Genomic DNA, 20,836 nt, shown 5'->3' on the forward strand with positions numbered 1-20,836 from the left:
CAATAACGAGAACAGTATTCAGTTTCGAACGCGGCATAGAATCTCGCACTTTAATTTAAACGTGTTTATCCATTTACATTTTTGGTAATTCTTTTAGAATAAATTGTTTAACTAGTTTTTAGCCTACATTTGTAATAAGTATAAATGCTCAGTTTCTCAATGCAGCCACTTAACGAGAAAAACGGATACAATTACTTCAGATAGGTTTGTTTTAAGATCTGGAAGCTTTGATCTAGAATGTCTTCTTGGAAATGACAACGATTAAATCGATTAACCAATAGAACGACTGGTGGAGATCTCCCTCGCACAAGTACGGCGCCTTGGTCCACGACTCCACGCGGAAGCCACAGTTCTCCAGCAGCTCCATAAACCTGGCTGCCTCCTCCTCGAACGACGCCTGCCGCCCGTTGTTCTCCAGGAGCGGGCGCAGCGGCAGATGCGAGGTGTTCGTCTCAACGTAGTGCATGTAGGGAAGTACTAAGGCCACCACGGCTCGACCATTGGGAGCGAGTGCCAGGTGAATGTCCTCCAGCAGCTTAAAGGAATCGAAACACCGGTCCAAAACGTTGAGGCACAGAATCAACTCCAGGTTCTGCAGTCCGTCTATCTCAGTGATTACGTTGAAGTTCAGCTTCTTCAGCCGGTCGCGCATTGTCCAACTAGCTTCGGTGGCGAAGATGCGCAGCCCGGCACTTCCGCTCAGCTCGGACACGGTGTTGGCCACTCGCAGCGAAATCTCACCGTCCCCGGCTCCGATGTCCAGTAACGTGACCTACGATATGAAGGATGAGTGGTGGTCGAGTGCAAGAGCATTTTGGCTTACAGGTTCTTGGCCGCTGGCAGGCTGAAAGCCGCCTGCTACCAGCAGCTTGCGGAACTGCTCCTCTGACAGTATGAACATGGAGCCGCGCTTCAGGAATCCGTTGATGTCCGTCTGGGTCATGAAGAACTGCAGAATTGACCGCGCCAGTGCGTGCCACAAGTGGGTCCAGATGTTCGCCGACAGCGCCTTGGTGCGCTCCAGCCAGCTCACCGTAGTGGCATCCGGCTCAAGCGGCACGAACTTCGCCTGGAATCTCGGCGGCAGCTCATGGTTTAGGCAGTACCACTGAAATGCATCCATATTGTAGGAAAATTTGTAGCTTAATTCGGGAATGCAAGTTACCTTTCGGGTGTCTATGTCCTCCAGAGAGTTGTCGTTGTGGAATTTGGCGTGGATTACCCTGGCCAGGGTGCCGCGGGGTCGATAAACAGCCATGATCACAAAGTTAATTTATAATTGTGCTTTTATTTACATTTTCTACGGTTGTGTGTTTCAGATGAATTGTGCCATCATTTTCCCGTTTGAAGAACTGAAGTACGGTATTTTCCAGGGCTGGATTCTGGTGTCTTGCAGAGTTGCAGTTTAAACAGCTGCATACGATTAGACATAGTCTATCGATAAGAAGGCGTGACAGCACCCACAAAAGTTCTAACTTATTTAAACATAACATTAAACTATTGAATGAAATAATTCAGTACTTTAATACCCAAGTATTAAGAGCTCTAATAAATTGGTACTTACTTAAAATAAATAGCATTTAAATATCTGAAGATTTAAATATTTGTTTAGCTCTTTGAATGTTATTAAATATATATTGTTGTATAAGAAAACCCTTTAAATGAATATCCTATTACTGTATACATTAACTTGTTTGCATTACCCTCTCTGCGAACTCACATCGTTCCCGACAATTTCGACGCCTGTTCGATAACATTAGGGCACGATGCACGCTCACATTTTATTTAGCTGTCGAGTAATGTATACAAAATAAGCGGCGGCTATTTTTTGTTATTTTAATGAAACGCATCAATCCACGATGAGCACGAACGTTGTTGTGAGCATGGAGGAGAAGGCGGTGGCCGACGACCTGCCGTACTTCCCGGAGAAGTTTCCGGGCAAGGTGTGCTGTTTATGCAATCTCGGCGAAAAGAGTGCCTTGGGCCAGGGCGAGATTCTCCAACTGAAGGCGCCCGCGCCCGCTGAGATCAAGGATAAATATCCGACGGATCGGCTGAGGGAGGACGGATCCAGGCTGCTCTACGGTCCCAAACAGGCTGCTTCCAATTCGGGCGAGTGCCACTACGAGCTGGACAAGATTGGACAGCCGGAGGTGGTGCATCCCGCCGAATTTTTGGACGAGGGGTTCGTCTACGTGCACCGCATGTGTATAATGTGGTCGCTGCGCAAAAGTCAAATAAGCGATACGGATGCCGCGTATTTTGCCACGCACTTTGCGGAGTTCCTGGAGCAGAAGTGCAACTTTTGCGGCCGCTACGGGGCCTCCATCAACTGCAAGATGAACTGCCGTCAGGTGCACCATTGGCCGTGTGCCGCCGCTGCTGGCTGCCTTCTGATCCTGGAGAGCTTTACGGTCTTCTGCACGGAGCACTTGAGCCAGGTGCCTGTGATATGTAAGTGATTCCTGGGCAGTAAAGTCTCCTAGAAACTAATGGCTTGACTTACAGGCAGCGACAATAATGTGGAGTGTCTGTCCTGCTCCTCGCTGGGGGATCTGTCCAAGCTGATCATGTGTAGTACCTGTGGAGACCACTTTCATTCGACCTGCATTGGTCTGGCCAATTTGCCAGGTAATTACTGACAAGTACCATCGATTTTGGTTAGTTACATGCCTTACGTTTCCTTAGATACCCGTTCCGGTTGGAACTGCGCGCGTTGCACCAAATGCCAGATTTGCAGGCAGCAAGACTCGAACGACACCAAGTACGTTAAGTGTGAGCAGTGCCAGAAGATCTACCACGCCTCCTGCTTGCGGCCAGTCATCTCAGCCATTCCAAAATATGGCTGGAAGTGCAATGTAAGCCAGCATTGACTGAAATAAAGTGTTATCCAGTACTTATTAGACTCTTTCCAGCGCTGCCGCGTCTGCACGGATTGTGGATCAAGAACTCCTGGCGGCGGCAGTTCCTCCCGCTGGCATAGCCACTATACAATCTGCGATTCGTGTTATCAGCAGCGGAACAAGGGGTTTTCCTGCCCGATTTGCCAGAAAGCATACAGAGCAGCATCGCACAAGGAAATGGTCAAGTGCAGCTGGTGCAACAAGTACGTTTCACTCGCTTCTGCCTGATTAGCCATGCTTATTCGATCATTATCCATGGATTCCTTTCAGATTTGTGCACAGTACGTGTGACGAAGAGGCGGATCTAACGGCTTACCACAAGAAGAAGGAGCAGAACCCAGACTACGACTACGTGTGTCCGAATTGCAAGAGTAATTCGTCGGGCCCGGGGTCATCTCAACAGGCAATTGACTCGATCGTGTTGTCCGCCATGGATTCGTCGTCCGAGCAACTGAGCCTCAAGGAAATCGAACTTGACCCGCTGGAGGGCAAACCCATAATGGATCCATCGAGCGATGAGCTCCACAAGCTACCCACCGGCAAGAAAAAAGTGTGCCTTACGAGTGTTCGCGGTAGAAGCGGAAAGTTCGTTCTACACCGCATGGGTGTGATGTCTCAGATCAACAAGAAACGCAGCACCCGAGGGAAGGGGCGCCAGCTTGCACTGCCCAACATCTCGAGCGATCGCTGCCTGAGTCGCAGCATAGAAACTGATCTGACAAGCGACAAAAAGCTGCTGCTTTGCTCGGCGCGGGACAAGTTCATCCAAGCGCAAGACATCTGCGTAATGTGCGGCTCTCTGGGCATTGAGAGCGATTCGGTGATGATCACCTGCGCGCAGTGCGGTCAATGCTATCATCCCTACTGCGCCGGCGTGAAACCTTCACGAGGCATCCTGCAGAAGGGTTGGCGATGCCTGGACTGCACCGTGTGCGAGGGATGTGGCAAGAAGAACGACGAGGCGCGCCTTCTCCTGTGCGACGAGTGCGACATTTCGTACCACATTTACTGTGTGAATCCTCCGCTGGAAACCGTGCCCACGGGCAACTGGAAGTGCTCCTTCTGTACGCTGTGTCAAAAGTGCGGTCGCAACCCCACCGAGAAGAACGAGTTTGGGGAATCCAACATGCTCGAGTGTCCATCCTGCACCAGCCAATCCTCATGCCCCGTGTGCAAAGTCTCGTACAGCAATGGCGAGATGATCATCCAGTGCGAGCATTGTGAACTGTGGGCGCACTTCCACTGCGACACCGTCAATGCCCAGCTGACCATTGACCACTACGACAACAATGTGTACAAGTGCTTCAAGTGCCGCTGCTCCACGAGAAGCACCAACTCGCTGACGGATGCCAAGTTTGGTAACGAGGATTCGCTGGCCATAGCTTCCCAGGGCAGCAAAGCATTTGTGCACATCACAGCCAACTCCGGTCCGTCTTTCGATGCCAAAGGCGGCGCCGAGCGCAATCATCTCAGCTTATCCAGCGATATGCCCGATGCTGCCCCAGAAGCCCTCCACTGGATTGACGGCGTGTGCCTGAGCGAGAGCGGATTGGGCATGATCAAGTCATTGTCAACGGAGATCAAACGCAAGCGCAAAATGCGACAAGCCATCGGCAATGGCAAGGATGGACAATTGGAGGGCGGCGCCGAGGAGGCGCTGGAAAAGTACAAAGACGGCATGGTCTGGGATGGGACGGAGAACGCTATTCCCGAGGGTTTCACCATCTCCACCAACGACGAGGGAGTGCACATTTTACGCAAAAAGCGACAGCGCAATCTGCAAAAGCTGGGCATTGGTGGATTCTCCGTGCGCAACCGAGGTCTCAAGAAGGACAGCGAGGAGGCGAACGTTGTTGACCAATTAAATTCCCTTATGCCCATGGACAAAAAGAAGAAAATCATACGCAAGAAGCAAAAGAACAAGCTGATTGAAGCCTATCCCGTGTACTTGCAAGAGGCATTCTTTGGAAAACCTCTGTTGGAAGGTGGAGAGCTTGTCATGGCAGAGTCAGATTCCTCTGACGAAATCGATGCCTCCATGAAGGTGTACTTTACACGGCCCGAGGACAAGAGCTCTGCCAACCAGGACACGTTGGCGGTGAGCAAGAGCCCAGCGAAGACCCTGAAGAAAGTCAAATCGGAGTTGAAAACTGAGAACAAAACTGTTTTCATTGAGCAAATGCCAATGGGAATCCAGAACAAGAACGGAACGACACCAGTTTCCAACGTTTTTGGTAATTGTTTCAGCAATTCTGACTACTTCATTCCCAGGTTTTATCGTTTATATTTTTACAGATCCCTTGCAGACGGAGATTTCGAACACTGTCTTCGCTAACAGGCATCCTTTGGATACTTTGGCTTCGCCAAATGTCCCTGAACTGGACATGTCTAACTCTGTTAATACGGTGTCACCAGCTGAAGTTATTGAAAAACCAATGCGGTAAGTCTCATGTCTATATGCCAGTCTATTCCTAGCTTATTAATTTGTTTTTCCTCAAAGGGATTCACCTGCGGTGCTTGTAGACAGTTTCATGGTTCCCAACCAGTTGCCACAGGATCAGAAGTTTCACAATCAGCTTTATCTGGGTGGAAATATTTCGGTTAATCCCGCACAACAGCTGCAGTTCCGACAACAGGCGCCTCCCAATGCCAATAAGCAGAATATGCAAACTATAATGAGCCAGGTCGTTTTGCAAACCGAAAAGAGACCAGAGGACGAGCAAAAGGTTGTGGAGCCCGTGACGGAAACCCTGAACGCTGGCACTCAAAAGACGGCGGAGAAAATGCGCAAGGATGAGGGTACGAATGAGTTTTTATAGCGTTGGGTTCAAGTGCTCATTAACCTATTTGTATTGCAGATCTTGGACTCATGGCCACCATTTCGGCAGTGCTGTATGCCAATACGGAGCATCCCAACCTGAAGGAGTTGTTTCCGATTTGGAATGACCGCTGCAAGCAGATTCTAAAGCGGTGGCGTTCGCTGTGCAACGAGAAGAAGGCGCCGTTCTTGCAGAAGGCCAAGGACAATCGCTCAGCACTGCGTCAGAGACGAGAACAAAACAAAATACCTATGCCACCAAAACCACAGAAGCAGGAGGAATTGGGCAGAGTGTGGAAGCAACCGCCCAAACTGAAGGAAGACCAGCCGAACATGTTTGTCACGTACAGTAAGTGCTGCAGCTCAAGTCTTGTTTGTTACAGTTACTATAACGCACATTTCGTATAGATGGAAATGCCTACGACATGCCCAACTATGTTGGTGGCCCGGCGCAGGTGACGTCCAACAACCACAACCCGCATCATGTGATGCCAAACGTTAACGATAATCTAGTTATTAAGACTACGATGCAGAGGACTCAGGTGCACCCAACAGCAGCCAGCACCTTAAAAATGACAACCGTGGACAATCGGCTAGAGTTGAACACAGTGTACGGCACGGAACCCATTGGGGACAAGAAGCTCAGGAACCTGCTGCAGAAGAACAGCACGGAGCCCATGCTTATGGGGGCCAACTCGGACTTGTTCATGGGAAACGATGTAATGCGGCTGGGAATGATGCAGAATACTCCCATCACGCAGAACAATCCCATGTTGAGCATAAGTGGAAAATCTCAGCCATCTGAAGGCAGGGCCTTAGAGCAGGATGTAAAGATGAACGAGCCGCAGGAGGCCACTTCCTCCGCCGTGGAGTTGGAGAACGTCGGATTCAGTGACCTTCTGGGAGGACTCGGCGAGGGCGACGACGATGACCTACTCAAGTCGCTCACTTCCGAAATGGGCGACGACTTCAATATCCTGGAGTACGCGGACCCAGAACTGGATGTGAATGTTCTCAACTCTCTAGATTTTGATGACAATGAAAAGTGCTCTACATAGGAAAAGAGGAATCATTTTAATGGAAATAAAGAAAATGCAATATTTAATAGAAAGCACCACTTTTGAATGGAGCCTCTTTTGGCGCCAAAGCCAATTCTTCATCGATTGCCGACCATATCGAATTGTTATCTCTGCGGCACACAAAACTGGTTTTATACGAAGTTTGTACTGTTGTTACCTTTCGTTTTCAGTTAACACTTCAGATAACGATGCAGTTGTTCAGTATTTTCCACTCAATCCTAATTGTTTGCTTCGTTCTTTTAATTGATGGGACGCACTCGAAACTGAATCTTAGATATGCGATTCTGAGGCAAAAGCAGGCAGCCAAGTCACAAAATGACACTTTGGGTATGGATTTAGTGGAGAATGGAGAAAGTTTCTGCTGGATCAGCGTCATGTCGAGGTTTTCTATGTAGCGTATCAACAGAGAATCAAGTACGATGCCCAGAAGACCATGAAGGTGGTGTTCTACAAGAACAACACCAAAACCATGGAAACTTCGGCCTACGACGATGCCTACGATCTCAGTGGGTCAGGGTGCTCGCCCGCGGACAAGTTCGCCATAGTTCTGCATGGCTGGATTCAAAGTTGTTCGGACGCGTGGGCGCTGTCACTTATTGAAAGTGAGCATTTTGTGCATATGTAGAGGCTAAAAATTAAAGCTACTCGAAATATCCATTTCAGGGCTCAGTTATTACCGCGGCGGATGCGTAATTTGCATAGACTACAGTGTGGTGGCCAGCTCCTCGTACATGTGGTGGGTAGTATCCAACCCAATAACCCAAGTTCCGATTCTCATTCTCTGCCACTTAAAGGCTGTACACATACTTTGACGTCCTCACCGGAGCCATATCCTCCATTATCCTAACGCTGTTTAGGCAGGGATTCGACCCAAAGAGAGGCTACATGTTTGGCTTCAGCTTCGGCGGACAACTGGCTTCGGCAGTGGGCAGATCCTTACGGCCACACCACATAATCGAAAGCATAGACAGTCGGTATCTCAAGTGTTATCTCAGCCACACCCAGTAATTAGTGTACTAAATTGTAGCGTGTGACATGGCCGGACCCGGGTTCGATCCCATTGCAGTTGACCACTCCAAGGCTGGCAAGCATGTGCAGTGCTTCCACTCGAGCCGCGACAAGGGCACCTTCGTCTACTCCTGCCACCGGAACATAATGCTAGGCAGCTGCGGCCTCAAGCAGCCTTCGGTGGCCAGCCAACTTCACCTGGGCAGCCATGGCCTCTGCGTCGACATATATATCAACACGTTCGACTATCCCTTCTACGCGCTGAACTCCACGCCGCCGGAATGCTTCACCTGGCAAAAGGCGGCCAGGATACCAGATGGCTACACTGTGGGCTACGAGGAAAACTTCGACAGCCAGATCACGGGGCAAATCTTTGTGCCCACCAGCTTGCACTACCCCTACAACTTGTCCAAAAAACAGCTAAAGTTGCTGGCTAAAGGTGGTGCATAACACCAGTCATTCAGATCAAAGATCAGAAATAGCTACCTCAGCAGATTTTTGTTTAAATCAAAGTCAACCGAGTTCTAATATCATGTAGGTTTATTCGAGTTCAGCTCATATCGTTTGTAGTTAAGTTTTTATTCACCAAAAATATATTTCAAATCAAATTTGAATTATGTATATACATTACATCTGTAATCCGGCCACATCAACCTACTGATTCGGGCAGTCGTTGGGCGACTGTTTCTTGTTACCGCCAGGCCCCTTGGGGCCCTTTGCTGGCGGTGCATCGTCGTCGTCGTACTCGTCCTCCTCATTCTCGTCAAACTCCTCCTCATCCTCGTCGTCCTCATCGTCGACGATGTCGCCAGTGTAGTAAAGCACTGCTTTTGGAATAATTCTGGCGCGCAAGAAGTGACCAATCTCAAAGTCGGTGGCCAGGATCTGCAAAGCACAAAACACAGATCAGCAAGAGCCCCAGCGGAAACAGATCTCGGCTGAGTTTACCTGCTGGGAGTCGTCATCAATTTCCTCCTGGTCGGTCGGGACCTCTGGAGGGCTGAAGAAATTGAAGAAGGAATCCGTTGGGACCTGCTTGACGATGGTGCGCACTGCGCCGCGCTCCTTGTGCTTCTGCTTCTTGCGGATGGTCTTCACAGTAAGGTTCATCTTCTTCTCCCAGTTAATGGTGCACCCCTGTAATTTGATTTGCGCATTCGTTTAGTCATCCCTTGATGTTGGTGTGTCCAGCTAGCTTACCGTGCACTTGTAAATCTCTGGGCCTTCGAATGCGAACGGATCCTCGGGATCCACGGTGGACTTCAGAACGTACTGTTTTGTGAGAACAGAGTTGGAGAAGTACTCGTTCTTGTCGAAGTGGAACTCCAAGGTGTACGAATGCTAAAATGAAATAAAAATAAAGCGGGTTAGGCGGACAGGACTGCTGGAATGTGGCCAAGAACTCACCCCGTCGTCGTACTTGATGGAAATATCGATCAGCTTGCGGATAGCGGGCTCGTCATGGGGCTGCACCATCTCAGAGAGAATGGCCGTGTTGCGGAACACGGTCAGCCAGAAGCCGGGAATGCCCTTGGCATCCTTGGGAATACTTTTCAAACTGCTCAGGGCCTCGCGGAACTGCTCGGCATCGGCCTCGTTGTCGGTCGATGGCTCCGGTTCCTTCCACTTGGGCTTCTCCTCGGCGGGGTCCACCTTGCCCTCGATGATCTCCCTGCGCTTGTCGAACAGCGGCTGGTACTGCACCTGGTACTTCTGCTCCAGCTTGTAGACCTCCTCAAAGAACTCGGCCTCGATCTTCAGGTGCTCCAGCTGTAGGTTTTTAAGGAACACAATCCGATTCTGCACCGGAGCCGGCAGCGTCTTGACCATTTCCTGCAGGTACTGCCGCCGCAAGACCGAGTTCATGTAGGCGGGCCTGAAAAGTGGGTTGTGTGCGTCATTGTTCTGATGCGCTGCGCTTGCCAAAATGTCGCGACCCCTCTAAACCCCTCTACTTACATCGACTGACAGTCCGAGCCGGACTTCTCATCCTCGACTTCGTTGCAGGACTCGGGGTCAACGTTTCCTTCGGCTGGGGCGTCCATTGTTCAATAAATGCTGATCTCACTGCAAGATTCTCGATTAGTTTCGGTTGCTACTGCAAATGTTGCACTCTGCAACTTTTTCACAAGTGATGTACAGACTGATGTACACATGTGCACATGCATATGTGCAGATTCTTATACAGAAAATTCCCACTGTGTTGCCATCCCAGACTGGGTGCACTTGCTACAAGGGAGCTACATATTTACGCTTACAACTGAATATTACTGAACATGTAGCATATTCGCACTCATAGAAGGGCGTTGTAAAAACTAATACGCCATTCGGCGAATAGGCGTGCGAGTGTGTGTGTGTGCATGTGCGATTCAAGAGAATTACCATACATCGCGGTCTGGGAAAACACGTGGTGGACGGAATGAAGCCCGTTCGTAGGCGGAATTCGAGGGCTAGCAACCACTTCGACCACGGACACCAACAGTCAGTGCCTGGGCGGTAAATTGGGCATCCGAATTGCCGGCAATCAGTCAGAAATTCGACACTTACCTTCGTTTGGAACAGACGCACGATGAGCACCGCCACGAAAATGTTTAAAAAGGAACGCTTCGGTTCGTGGGTGGGGAGTCCATTTTCTTTCGAAACGTGCTATTTCATGACGGGTTACGGTCACGTTAATCTCATAGCAGAGACGCAAACCTTCAAAGTACAACAATTATTTTTAAATATTTACACTTTAAATTAATAACTTAAATAGGTCAATCTCAAATTTTAATTACATAATACAAATTTAGTTTGTTTAATCTTCCACTTTAAATTCATTTACTTGCTTAGCAAAGGCAAGAGTGCCCCTGACAATCAAAACTTTATTTTTATTTTGGGCCAGATCAGTGGTTAGTTTCATTAATTTAATATACATAATTAAGCTATTTAATTTGACAATTTTCAGCAAAATCAACTTTGCTTTAGCAATATAGCGATACGATTTAAGAGTCGGAAAACATTTGATCCTTAATTGCCTATCGATACTATCGGCCAAATCAAACCGAATAAAACAGCTGAGGCTTGAGTTAAAACTCTTTTTAAAGGATCCAAACTTAAAATTAAAAGAGCCTGAGTTAAAATATACAAGCATCTTGTAGAGCTCTTCTCAAAGCTGTTCCTTTTTAGGACGTAGACCAACAAGTTTTTATATGCTGACCCAACTATCGGCTCACTTAGTGATTAGTAAATTCTAAACAATTTTGGATTTGCGCCAGCTAAAAAAGCACAGGATTGAACTTATTTCGCTTAATCCGTTCCGATTTACGGGTTTATTAACTTCTAGAGAAAAAAAGCCAAAATACGTGGCAGGAATGTACTGTGTAAACTTTGAAATTATGCCATATACGCGCCATTCTGGAAATTAAAAATATTTTAGGGCTCAAGATATATATATATATATATATATATAATATATGCATTTACACACGTACACCCACATCGGCGCAATTCAGATGCCCATATAGCCATAGCCAATTAGACTCTGTTCACTGCCTTGTAAACTTGGCGCGGAATCAGTACTTTTCTGCGTTCACGGACGAGGAGGCGGATTCATCATAAGATGGTATCATGGGTGCTAATTGCCATAAGCATATCTCTGGCGGACGTGTTTTCCAAAATACAATCGCCACTCGGCGTCCCCTATGCGTTTACATTTGATTTCAATTAGACTTTTCATTAATACTACGCTTTCCCCCACTCGCGATTCCAAAGTATATACGCTGGAAAATCATTTTGTATTACTCATGCGCCTTTAATATGATAGTTTTATTTTATTCGTACAATTGAAAAGTTCACCAACGTTGGGCAGCAGGAGCCGAAGCCCCCGAAAGTAAACACAATTCCTCAAAGGACGTTGCCGTTGGCTCTGCCCAGCACAAGTGGATCGCATCGGATCGCATTGGATCGGATTGGAGAGGATTGAAGAGGAGTGGAGCGGATTGTTGGATCGTCGGTGAAGGCGAGTTGAAGGCGCTTTCCCAAGTAAATCGAATCCCCCAACCAAGGGCCAAAAGCATTCCCGCACGAAGAGCGTCCAGTGTCCAGTGCCCGTCATAGCCGTCTGGGTGGGCACGTCCTCGGGTTAGGTAACACCGTCCAGTCCATCCTGCACCACCACCTCTACATAGCTACGTACATATCTGCGTACGAGTATGTGCGTGCGTGTGTGCACATGCGGACTTGGATGTATCTGCTTGCAGCTCTTTGTGTTCCACGTACATAGACCCGTATCTGCGCTAATCTATCTGCCCCGCGTTGTGTGTACGCGGCTGTGAACGACCCAATCGATGGGAACAGATTTGTGCACCTATCAGCGCGCTGCTGGTGGCCACCACCTGGGCCAGCTGACTCGTTCCCGGTTTCGGGATGAGCCCGATCTCGCTGAGCGCCCTCCTGCGCGGATTGAAGGCCACATACATATGTATATGCGCGCCTTTCAAGCAGTCGGTGCGAATCACAGTGGCAAGGTCAGGGAACCGCCAAAACTGTTCCCACACGACGGCTGCCACTCCGCACCGCATCTTAGGTGGCCGCCAAGTCGTGTCTTATGTAACCAAGCCGGTGACATAACACCGCCGAGACCCACTAAATGGCACTAAATGGTCGTTATCTTATGCTCGCAGCAGCGAGTGCGGGGCGATTAGCGCCAAAGATCGGAAACGGCCTTTATCTCTGGCCCAAAGTGGAGCATACATCGCAGGTGCAGTTGCCCATTTCGGGCAGTCACCCACTAAGTTCGATGGTCATGTGATAGCGGACTAATCTTATGCAAATAGTGCGACTGACTAGATACCTTCGATCACGGGTTATCAAACCAGTTGAGGTGCGGCCGAAATGAAGAGGCCAGACTAAGTGTCTTAGTAGTTGCTGGCTGGCTTGTGGGCTTTGGAATTCGGAATACGGAATACGGAACCAAACGAAATGGTATCCTTATCTTGGGGGCTTATGTGAATTCGGAACCAGCCGCACCGGACTAGCGATCGTCGGGAATGCTTTTGATCGCTAATTCCTAGCCGTGCCCTCCGGAGGGTCTCCGTGGTGCCAGCGACGCTACTAATGTCATTCCGATTTCAGAGTGCCTTACATCCGGAAATATGCCAGATAGATTTCAAGTTACGAAAGCTGACGAGGACACCGCGTTGGACTACAACCAGGATGAGTCTGCGAGCGGCAAGCTACTGGGGGACATTCACGACGAAACCCTAGGTGAGAACTATGGGTCGTACGATGGTAAGGATGTTTGCTTTTTATTTTTGTTATTATTATTTATTATATTTTATAATTAATTATGAGCTTATTATTAAAATACTAGCTGCCTTTGGAAGACTTTAAAGAATGCAAGATAGATACTAAGAAAAATGTATACATACACGCGAACAATTAACTTTGAAGAGATTGTGCCTGCTCCTTGATGTGTTTCGTTCCATCAGCGCACTTCGTCTGCCCACCCCAGGCACACGCATTTCCCCTCCCTCGAGTGACTACTGTATGCCCGGATAGAGCTTACGGCCCTGCAATCCTATCCTGCGCTGCCCCAGTTGCCCGAGTTGCCCCAGTTGCCCTCAGTTGCCCGAGTCCAGGATGTCCTGGTGACACATTTCGCGGCTGCTGTAAGCCAAAGCTCGTTGTACCTGCCGAAAGCTCTCATCAAGAGAGAGAGAATGATTCAGAGAAAGAGAGAGGGTCGTCCAGGCGGCGCAGCTTTCTCGCAATCCCTTCCAGCGACCGTCGGATGCTGGGCGAGAGTTGCTGGCTGGCTAGCTGGCTGGTGGGCAGGTCCTGGCCAAGGCAGTGGGTTGTGGGCCAAGAAATGGAAGTGTACACCTGCAACGAGGCTCTCTCCACTCTTCTTGCTCTGCTCTCCCCTTTCCGCTCTCCTCTTTCTGCTCTCCACTCTTCTCAGCTCAGCTCAGCATCGCTCTCGATTTCGCTCTCCGCGGCGAGTGTGTGTGTATTAAAAATGTGTGTAGACAAAAGCTTTCGATTTCATCTCAATTGAACGCTCAGGGTCCTGGGCAACATAATTTTTATTCGGCCGAATACCAACAGTTTTCTTAGTTTTTCTATTAATCCGAACGAAAAGTAGCATACATCTGAGCGTTTTCGCTCGTCTAAAATAACTTTAGAAGGAGTCTTCTTTCGCATAATACAAAATACCTAAAAAAACATAAAAAAATACAACAAAAAACGAGAAAACATGAGAAACCAGTTCTTTTTGAGCACCTTTAACAAATAACATACTTTAAACAATCGACGAAATTCTAACAATAATCAAATACATGAATACAAGTGCGTTCAACCACACAGTGTGTCCAAAGTCCTTTCCCGGAGACCCGGAGCCCGGATCTCGGGCCACTCGGTGTCGAGGATTACCCCGCATTCCCATACAAAGGCCTCATTTCGTAACCATTTTCAGCTGCATTCCGCACTTTCGGTGCATTTGGCCAGCTCGAGAGCCGCTTGACGGCGAAAAAGGACGACTCTACGGCATTTATTTACCGCCCCACGACGACGGCCTGAAAATCCTTGACCTAAATTAATCGGTTACATATTTTTTTTTTTGTGGTCCGTGCTGGCTCAACTTTCGCAGCAGCAGCATCCCTGCCTGCTGCACGCAATTTTTGATCCACATCCACACCCACACCCACAGCCGCCTAGATTTCGATTCCGAGGTCCTGGGGCATTTGCCGATTAGGAGCTCACTCCCGAAAACCCAAATCTCGAGTATATAGGCACACGTCCCCAGACATGTGAATATATACACCGCATCGGCCACGCCTTTCGGTTATATAACGCCGATGCGTGGAGCTCCGCCTGCGGAAGGACCATGCCCACTTAGTTCTTAGTTCTCGACCACGTTCTAGTGTTACCTAATTTTAAGTGAACAAAGTGCAATCTAGAGCAAGGGTTTGAAGCCAAACAACCAACGTTAACATGCAAAGTAACAGTGCAAAAGATGATTCGGATGAAATGGAAATAATACCATCCGAACACAATGGTACAGTTCTCGAAACCAAAAATGAAGGTATGCGTTGGATCGCAGGGTCGTCAATTATTTTATATATACTCGTATACCAGTAGAACTACTTAGTAGCTTGATTACATAACGTGAGAGGTTCTAACTCCAGTCAATCTACACTGCTCCTCCTTCCACAGACTCAGGGGATATCCACAGGGCGGAGGAGAACCAGAAGTCCAGCATCGACCCAAATCTATATCTGTACGACGATGACTTGGAGACCAGGCCCCATATATCAACGTTCATTTCATCAATTGCCAATTATGAGAACACGATACCAGCGGCCACCGATCCCGATGCAAAGCCGGCAGCTCCATCGGCTCGAATGGGTATGTTCGCCGCGCATTAATTAACTTACTTGTGCCATGTTCCCCCATATTGAAAGGCGTACAAATAAAAGGCCGCACAATGGAATCGCAATGTTCGCAGCACAACAAAGCTGTGGACCAATAATTGCTGTAATCCCCTCAAAGTGTTTCAGCCTTCACTGTGCAGCGGAATATTATAGAGCTGTCCCAGAGTATGCAACCGTGTAGTCTGCCTGTCGAGGTGCTGAGTGCATACTTTCGGGCACCTCCTTAAATGGTTTTATGGACCTGGCGACATGGCGCACTTCCCCCAAACATTCCCCATTTATATCTAACGCTCTAACGTGTGAATGTCTCATAAGGTACCCTAATTGGAGTGTTCTTGCCATGCATTCAAAACATCTTTGGTGTCATATTGTTCATTCGGTTAACATGGGTTGTTGGAACGGCTGGCGCCGTGTGTGGATTCTTGATTGTTCTGACCTGCTGCTGTGTGGTAAGCGCATCCTGCAGCTGAGCCCTCCCACTCGACCTCATCCGACTCCTCTTTGCAGACAATGCTAACCGCGATCTCGATGTCGGCCATTGCAACGAACGGGGTGGTTCCGGCGGGCGGGAGTTACTTTATGATATCACGGTAATTACTGCAATGTCATTAGTAGTGAGTAGTAAGTAGTAGCAGCTCTAATGGTGCCATCGTTAACAGATCCCTGGGCCCTGAATTCGGTGGAGCGGTGGGAATGTTGTTTTATACGGGCACCACACTAGCAGCGGCGATGTACATCGTTGGTGCCGTGGAAATCGTATTGGTAAGTTAAGAGCCCCCACTTCCACTTCCACTCCCACTACCAGTCGCAGTTCCACTCAAAAGTGCCATTACTTAAGCACTCATTAATTATTCATTGCAGACATACATGGCGCCGTGGGCATCGATATTTGGGGACTTCACCAAGGATGCTGACGCGATGTACAACAATTTCAGGGTCTACGGCACTTTGCTGCTCATCTTTATGGGTGAGTTAAGCCTGCTCCCCCACTATTGAGGAGCAAACATTAATGTCTCGCCAACAAATCAAGGTCTCATTGTGTTCCTGGGCGTGAAATTCGTCAATAAGTTCGCGACGGTAGCCCTGGCCTGCGTCATCCTTTCGATAATAGCGGTCTATGTGGGAATATTTGACAATATCCATGGCAACGAAAAGCTATAGTAAGTATCCGCCAAATATGCTCCTTGAGCGGCCACTTAATCTCTCTCTCACCCGTTTGCAGCATGTGTGTTCTGGGAAAACGACTCTTGAAGGACATCCCGCTCGAGAATTGCACAAAAGAAGACTCCTTCTTACGCGACATATACTGCCCAGATGGTAAATGCGAGGAATACTACCTGGGTAAGTTTCATCCATACATGAAGAGTTAGTTCTCGCACCGAACTTAAATTCCCTCATCCTGCTTCCACAGCCAACAACGTGACCAAAGTCAAGGGCATCAAGGGGTTGGCCAGCGGAGTGTTCTACGACAACATCTTCCCTTCGTTCTTGGAGAAGGGCCAGTTCATATCCTACGGCAAGAATGCAATTGACATTGAGAACACCAGTGGAGAGTCATACAACCAAATCATGGCCGACATTACCACGTCGTTTACCCTTCTTATCGGCATCTTCTTCCCATCGGTCACAGGTTAATACAATCTTGCAGATACAACTGTTCAGATATTCAACCCAATCTATACTAGGTATCATGGCTGGCTCCAATCGGTCGGGCGATTTGGCTGATGCCCAGAAGAGCATACCCATCGGAACGATATGTGCCATTCTAACAACCAGCACAGTCTACTTGTCCAGCGTTATGTTCTTTGCCGGCACAGTGGACAATCTCCTGCTGAGGGACAAGTGAGTAGCATAGTTCTTCAGACTCTTCCACGGCTTATTTCCCTACTATTCCAGATTCGGTCAGTCTATTGGTGGCAAACTGGTGGTGGCCAACATTGCCTGGCCAAATCAGTGGGTCATTCTGATTGGCTCCTTCCTCTCCACCTTGGGCGCTGGTCTGCAGAGTTTAACTGGAGCACCTCGCCTGCTGCAGGCGATTGCCAGGGACGAGATCATCCCCTTCCTGGCTCCGTTTGCCAAGTCCTCGAAGCGTGGCGAACCCACCCGTGCACTGCTCCTGACCATCGTCATTTGCCAGTGCGGAATCCTGTTGGGTAAGCATCGGATCGTACCGTTTATATGTATATACATTGTGATAATATTATCTATGCTAAAACAGGCAACGTGGACTTGCTGGCTCCTCTGCTCTCCATGTTCTTCCTCATGTGCTACGGCTTTGTCAACCTGGCCTGCGCCGTGCAAACCCTGCTGAGGACTCCCAACTGGAGACCACGCTTCAAGTTCTACCACTGGAGCTTGTCGCTGATCGGCCTGACCCTGTGCATATCAGTCATGATCATGACTTCCTGGTATTTCGCACTGATTGCTATGGGAATGGCCATCATCATCTACAAATACATAGAGTACCGAGGGTGAGTTAATCATAAAAATACACCCAGAGCATCTAGTAACCCCGCTGATTGCAGTGCTGAGAAGGAGTGGGGTGATGGCATTCGTGGAATGGCCCTTACCGCCGCCAGGTACTCGCTCCTCCGCCTGGAGGAAGGCCCACCGCATACGAAAAATTGGCGTCCGCAAATTTTGGTGCTTTCGAAGCTGAACGACAACCTCTTGCCAAAGTACAGGAAGATATTCTCCTTTGCCACACAGCTGAAAGCTGGCAAGGGATTGACGATTTGTGTGTCTGTGATAAAGGGCGACCACACCAAGATCACCAACAAAGCCGTGGATGCGAAGGCCACGCTGCGCAAGTACATGACCGACGAGAAGGTGAAGGGCTTCTGCGATGTCCTGGTTTCCCAGCAGATTGGTGAAGGCCTTAGCTCAGTGTAAGTTGGCTTAGCAATTAAGGGATGACTGAGGCGACTAATGACTGAATTCTGCACACAGCATCCAAACCATCGGACTGGGGGGCATGAAGCCCAACACAGTCATCATCGGATGGCCGTACAGCTGGCGGCAGGAGGGCAGGAACAGCTGGAAGACCTTCATCCAAACGGTCCGCACGGTTGCCGCCTGCCACATGGCCCTTATGGTGCCCAAGGGCATCAACTTCTACCCAGAATCAAACCACAAAGTAGTATTTACCGCTCCGAATCCCAAGTTTTCAATGTGTAACATGTCCTTCTCTTCAGATCGGTGGCAACATTGATATCTGGTGGATTGTCCACGACGGTGGTCTGCTCATGTTGCTGCCCTTCCTGCTGAAGCAACACCGCACCTGGCGCAATTGCAAGCTAAGGATCTTCACAGTTGCTCAAATCGAGGACAACTCGATTCAAATGAAGAAGGATCTGAAGACATTCCTCTACCATCTCCGAATCGAGGCCGATGTTGAAGTTGTTGAGATGGTATGATATGACAGCAATGATATATCTTAAACCTATTCATAATTTTATCGTTGCTCACTGCAGAACAACAGCGATATTTCCGCTTACACCTACGAGCGGACCCTGATGATGGAACAGCGTAATCAGATGCTGAGAGCATTAGGTTTAAATAAGAAAGAAAACTCCAAAGTGGTAAGTGGTCCACATCTGGGGCGACTGCCACCCACGTCATCTGTACTTCTGCGAACTGAAGGACATCAATCATTCAACTCATTCTTGTTTTGTTTATACGGCCATAATGCACATTAGACTTTCATTTACTTTAATCTTTATTAGCATAGTTATTGTATGCGTTCGATTTGAAGGTTGCGTATTTTGATTTCAGTAATTGTTAAGAGGAAACCATTTTGCCCTTCGTTTCTCATGAACTCCAATTTCCATACCATATTAATATCTGAGATCCAAATTAAAACTTTACACTTTATATATTTGAAAATCAAAAGGTTCAGACTATAATGGACTTTAAGGAAACACCCAGTGATAATAAAATGTCTTTGGTAAAGAGTATAAACAGATTGCCTATTTATCGATATATCAAGATACAAACTATTCATTGCCCGAACTTTGTATGAAAGTATGAAACCTGATTGTGTGTATCTCATCAGTGCATTTCTCGGCAGGAGCGCCTGCTCCTTTCATTTCCATACCTACCATAATCCTTATATGTTGTGTAAATGTGATGTTGCTAATGCTCACCCTTCTATCTAATATAACTCTGTCAAATTGCAAATTATTCTCAACACCGCCTCTTTTTCTATCATAATCTATGATTAGAATAAAATGTTTTCCTTTATTAGAAAGATTAGTTTTAGACCGCGTACTTAATAATTCTTATATTGTATTACGACCGTTTTCAAATTTAAACAATGTTTTCTTAAATAATGTATAACCCATCGAATGGGTTAAAGAAAAGTCGGTAAACTTTAAATTCAAAATCCTTATTTTAAGTCAATGCAATGGGACTTGGATCCCATCTATATTGTTCGACTATCATTAGGGAAATAAAGTAAAAATAGCGTTTCCTGCTTTGCGTGTTCGGTTTGCATCCCGAGAATAGCTACCTCTCCTCTGATATTGGCCCATCCACTCTGCTCCAACCTTTTCTCATACTCCTCATGGTGACATTTTCAGGTTCAAACAATTGTAGACCACCATTATGACGCCACCAAAACGGCGTCTAAAGTTCGCTTCGCCGATCCAACTATAGAAGAAACACAGCATCACGTATGTACTGCCTTAAGATTTTTATTTACCATTGTCTCTAATCTCTCGATAAACACATAAGACATAAGTAAAGTTAAGTGAGATCAACGACTCATCAAATGTAAGCCTGGAACATTTTAGTTTTGAAGCATAATCCACAGTAGAACGCGAAATCCATTTCTGAGTTAACTTGCGTTATGTTCTAACTGATATTTACGCTTTTTACATTGTTGATTTTACGTTAATTTTTGAGTTTTTTAATTCGACGGCACTTGTCATTCGAACTCAAGGCTCATACTACTTTAAAGATCTGATAATGTGACTGCTTGTAACTCTGCAGGATTCTCAAAACGACGAGAAACGTAACTCAATTGATTTGGATGGTCCCGAGAATGCGGACACACCCGAAACTACTTCTAACAAGGATGAATCGACAGAGAAAGCCGACGGAGACTTCAAGTCCAGTGTGAAACCGTATGGATCAGTTATCTGTGGCCACTACATGGTGTCCTAATTGTCTTTATATTTTCCACAGGGACGAGTTCAACGTTCGTCGCATGCACACAGCAATAAAACTAAACGAGGTTATTGTAGAAAAGTCCCAGGACGCCCAGTTGGTCATAATGAACCTACCTGGACCACCTAGGGAAGTGAGAGCGGAGCGTGAAAGCAATTGTAAGATCTGAAACGAGAGTATCTGTAGCATAAACTAACCATCTATCCACTTCGTAGATATGGAATTTCTGGAGGTATTAACAGAGGGCCTTGAAAAAGTGTTAATGGTTCGCGGAGGAGGCCGAGAAGTTATAACAATTTACTCTTAAGAGCATTAATCGCTCAGTTTTATAAGAGTTCGCAACACTAGACAAGTTTAAGAATCAATCAAATTTTTAAAGAAGGTTATTAATTTGTTATATTCAATCATATGTCCAAATATTTTATTTTTACGTAAATAAAA

At 47.5% G+C, this 20,836-nt stretch overlaps 5 protein-coding genes and 1 long non-coding RNA gene across 15 annotated transcripts; 4 read left to right on the forward strand and 2 right to left on the reverse strand.

The window, feature by feature from the left end:
• Positions 1-17: 17 nt before the first annotated feature.
• Positions 18-1,365, reverse strand: LOC120444800 (protein-L-histidine N-pros-methyltransferase). Its single transcript, XM_039624747.1, has 3 exons — positions 1,166-1,365; positions 824-1,108; positions 18-772 (listed from the first exon to the last, which is right to left on the reverse strand). The coding sequence occupies exons 1-3, from the start codon at positions 1,256-1,258 to the stop codon at positions 233-235; spliced, it is 918 nt and encodes a 305-aa protein (XP_039480681.1). The 5' UTR covers positions 1,259-1,365; the 3' UTR covers positions 18-232.
• Positions 1,366-1,772: 407 nt separating this feature from the next.
• On the forward strand, positions 1,773-6,829 carry LOC120445515 (histone-lysine N-methyltransferase 2C). Its single transcript, XM_039625972.2, has 9 exons — positions 1,773-2,454; positions 2,509-2,631; positions 2,689-2,858; positions 2,916-3,106; positions 3,174-5,137; positions 5,199-5,343; positions 5,404-5,702; positions 5,762-6,070; positions 6,130-6,829. The coding sequence occupies exons 1-9, from the start codon at positions 1,860-1,862 to the stop codon at positions 6,777-6,779; spliced, it is 4,446 nt and encodes a 1,481-aa protein (XP_039481906.1). The 5' UTR covers positions 1,773-1,859; the 3' UTR covers positions 6,780-6,829.
• A 123-nt stretch (positions 6,830-6,952) lies between these two features.
• On the forward strand, positions 6,953-8,260 carry LOC120446059. The gene is made up of 5 exons (XM_039626836.2): positions 6,953-7,127; positions 7,196-7,402; positions 7,464-7,536; positions 7,595-7,770; positions 7,828-8,260. The coding sequence occupies exons 1-5, from the start codon at positions 6,989-6,991 to the stop codon at positions 8,256-8,258; spliced, it is 1,026 nt and encodes a 341-aa protein (XP_039482770.1). The 5' UTR covers positions 6,953-6,988; the 3' UTR covers positions 8,259-8,260.
• A 70-nt stretch (positions 8,261-8,330) lies between these two features.
• Positions 8,331-10,487, reverse strand: LOC120446058 (nucleosome assembly protein 1-like 1). The gene is made up of 6 exons (XM_039626835.2): positions 10,356-10,487; positions 9,768-9,875; positions 9,216-9,684; positions 9,009-9,149; positions 8,757-8,945; positions 8,331-8,693 (listed from the first exon to the last, which is right to left on the reverse strand). The coding sequence occupies exons 2-6, from the start codon at positions 9,851-9,853 to the stop codon at positions 8,463-8,465; spliced, it is 1,116 nt and encodes a 371-aa protein (XP_039482769.1). The 5' UTR covers positions 9,854-9,875; positions 10,356-10,487; the 3' UTR covers positions 8,331-8,462.
• LOC120446061 lies at positions 8,766-9,214 on the forward strand. The gene is made up of 2 exons (XR_005615807.1): positions 8,766-8,907; positions 8,974-9,214. It is a non-coding gene; the product is annotated as an uncharacterized LOC120446061 (long non-coding RNA).
• Positions 10,488-11,266: 779 nt separating the features above from the next.
• Positions 11,267-20,814, forward strand: LOC120445944 (solute carrier family 12 member 6). 10 transcript variants are annotated; one of them, XM_039626610.1, is made up of 23 exons: positions 11,267-11,412; positions 11,641-11,831; positions 12,924-13,079; positions 15,006-15,197; positions 15,539-15,672; positions 15,731-15,813; positions 15,883-15,985; positions 16,085-16,190; positions 16,254-16,383; positions 16,446-16,564; positions 16,635-16,853; positions 16,909-17,065; positions 17,120-17,379; positions 17,445-17,697; positions 17,752-18,114; positions 18,176-18,362; positions 18,421-18,636; positions 18,700-18,807; positions 19,119-19,172; positions 19,807-19,899; positions 20,219-20,352; positions 20,414-20,553; positions 20,611-20,814. In XM_039626610.1, the coding sequence occupies exons 3-23, from the start codon at positions 12,944-12,946 to the stop codon at positions 20,700-20,702; spliced, it is 3,279 nt and encodes a 1,092-aa protein (XP_039482544.1). In that variant the 5' UTR covers positions 11,267-11,412; positions 11,641-11,831; positions 12,924-12,943; the 3' UTR covers positions 20,703-20,814. The 10 variants fall into 10 exon arrangements, with proteins under 10 accessions (XP_039482544.1, XP_039482547.1, XP_039482546.1 ...); XM_039626613.1 differs by having other exon boundaries at positions 12,924-13,055; XM_039626612.1 differs by having other exon boundaries at positions 11,641-11,808.
• Positions 20,815-20,836: the final 22 nt, after the last annotated feature.

This window comes from Drosophila santomea, chromosome 2R (genome assembly GCF_016746245.2).
Source record: "Drosophila santomea strain STO CAGO 1482 chromosome 2R, Prin_Dsan_1.1, whole genome shotgun sequence".
Lineage (NCBI taxonomy): Eukaryota > Metazoa > Arthropoda > Insecta > Diptera > Drosophilidae > Drosophila > Drosophila santomea.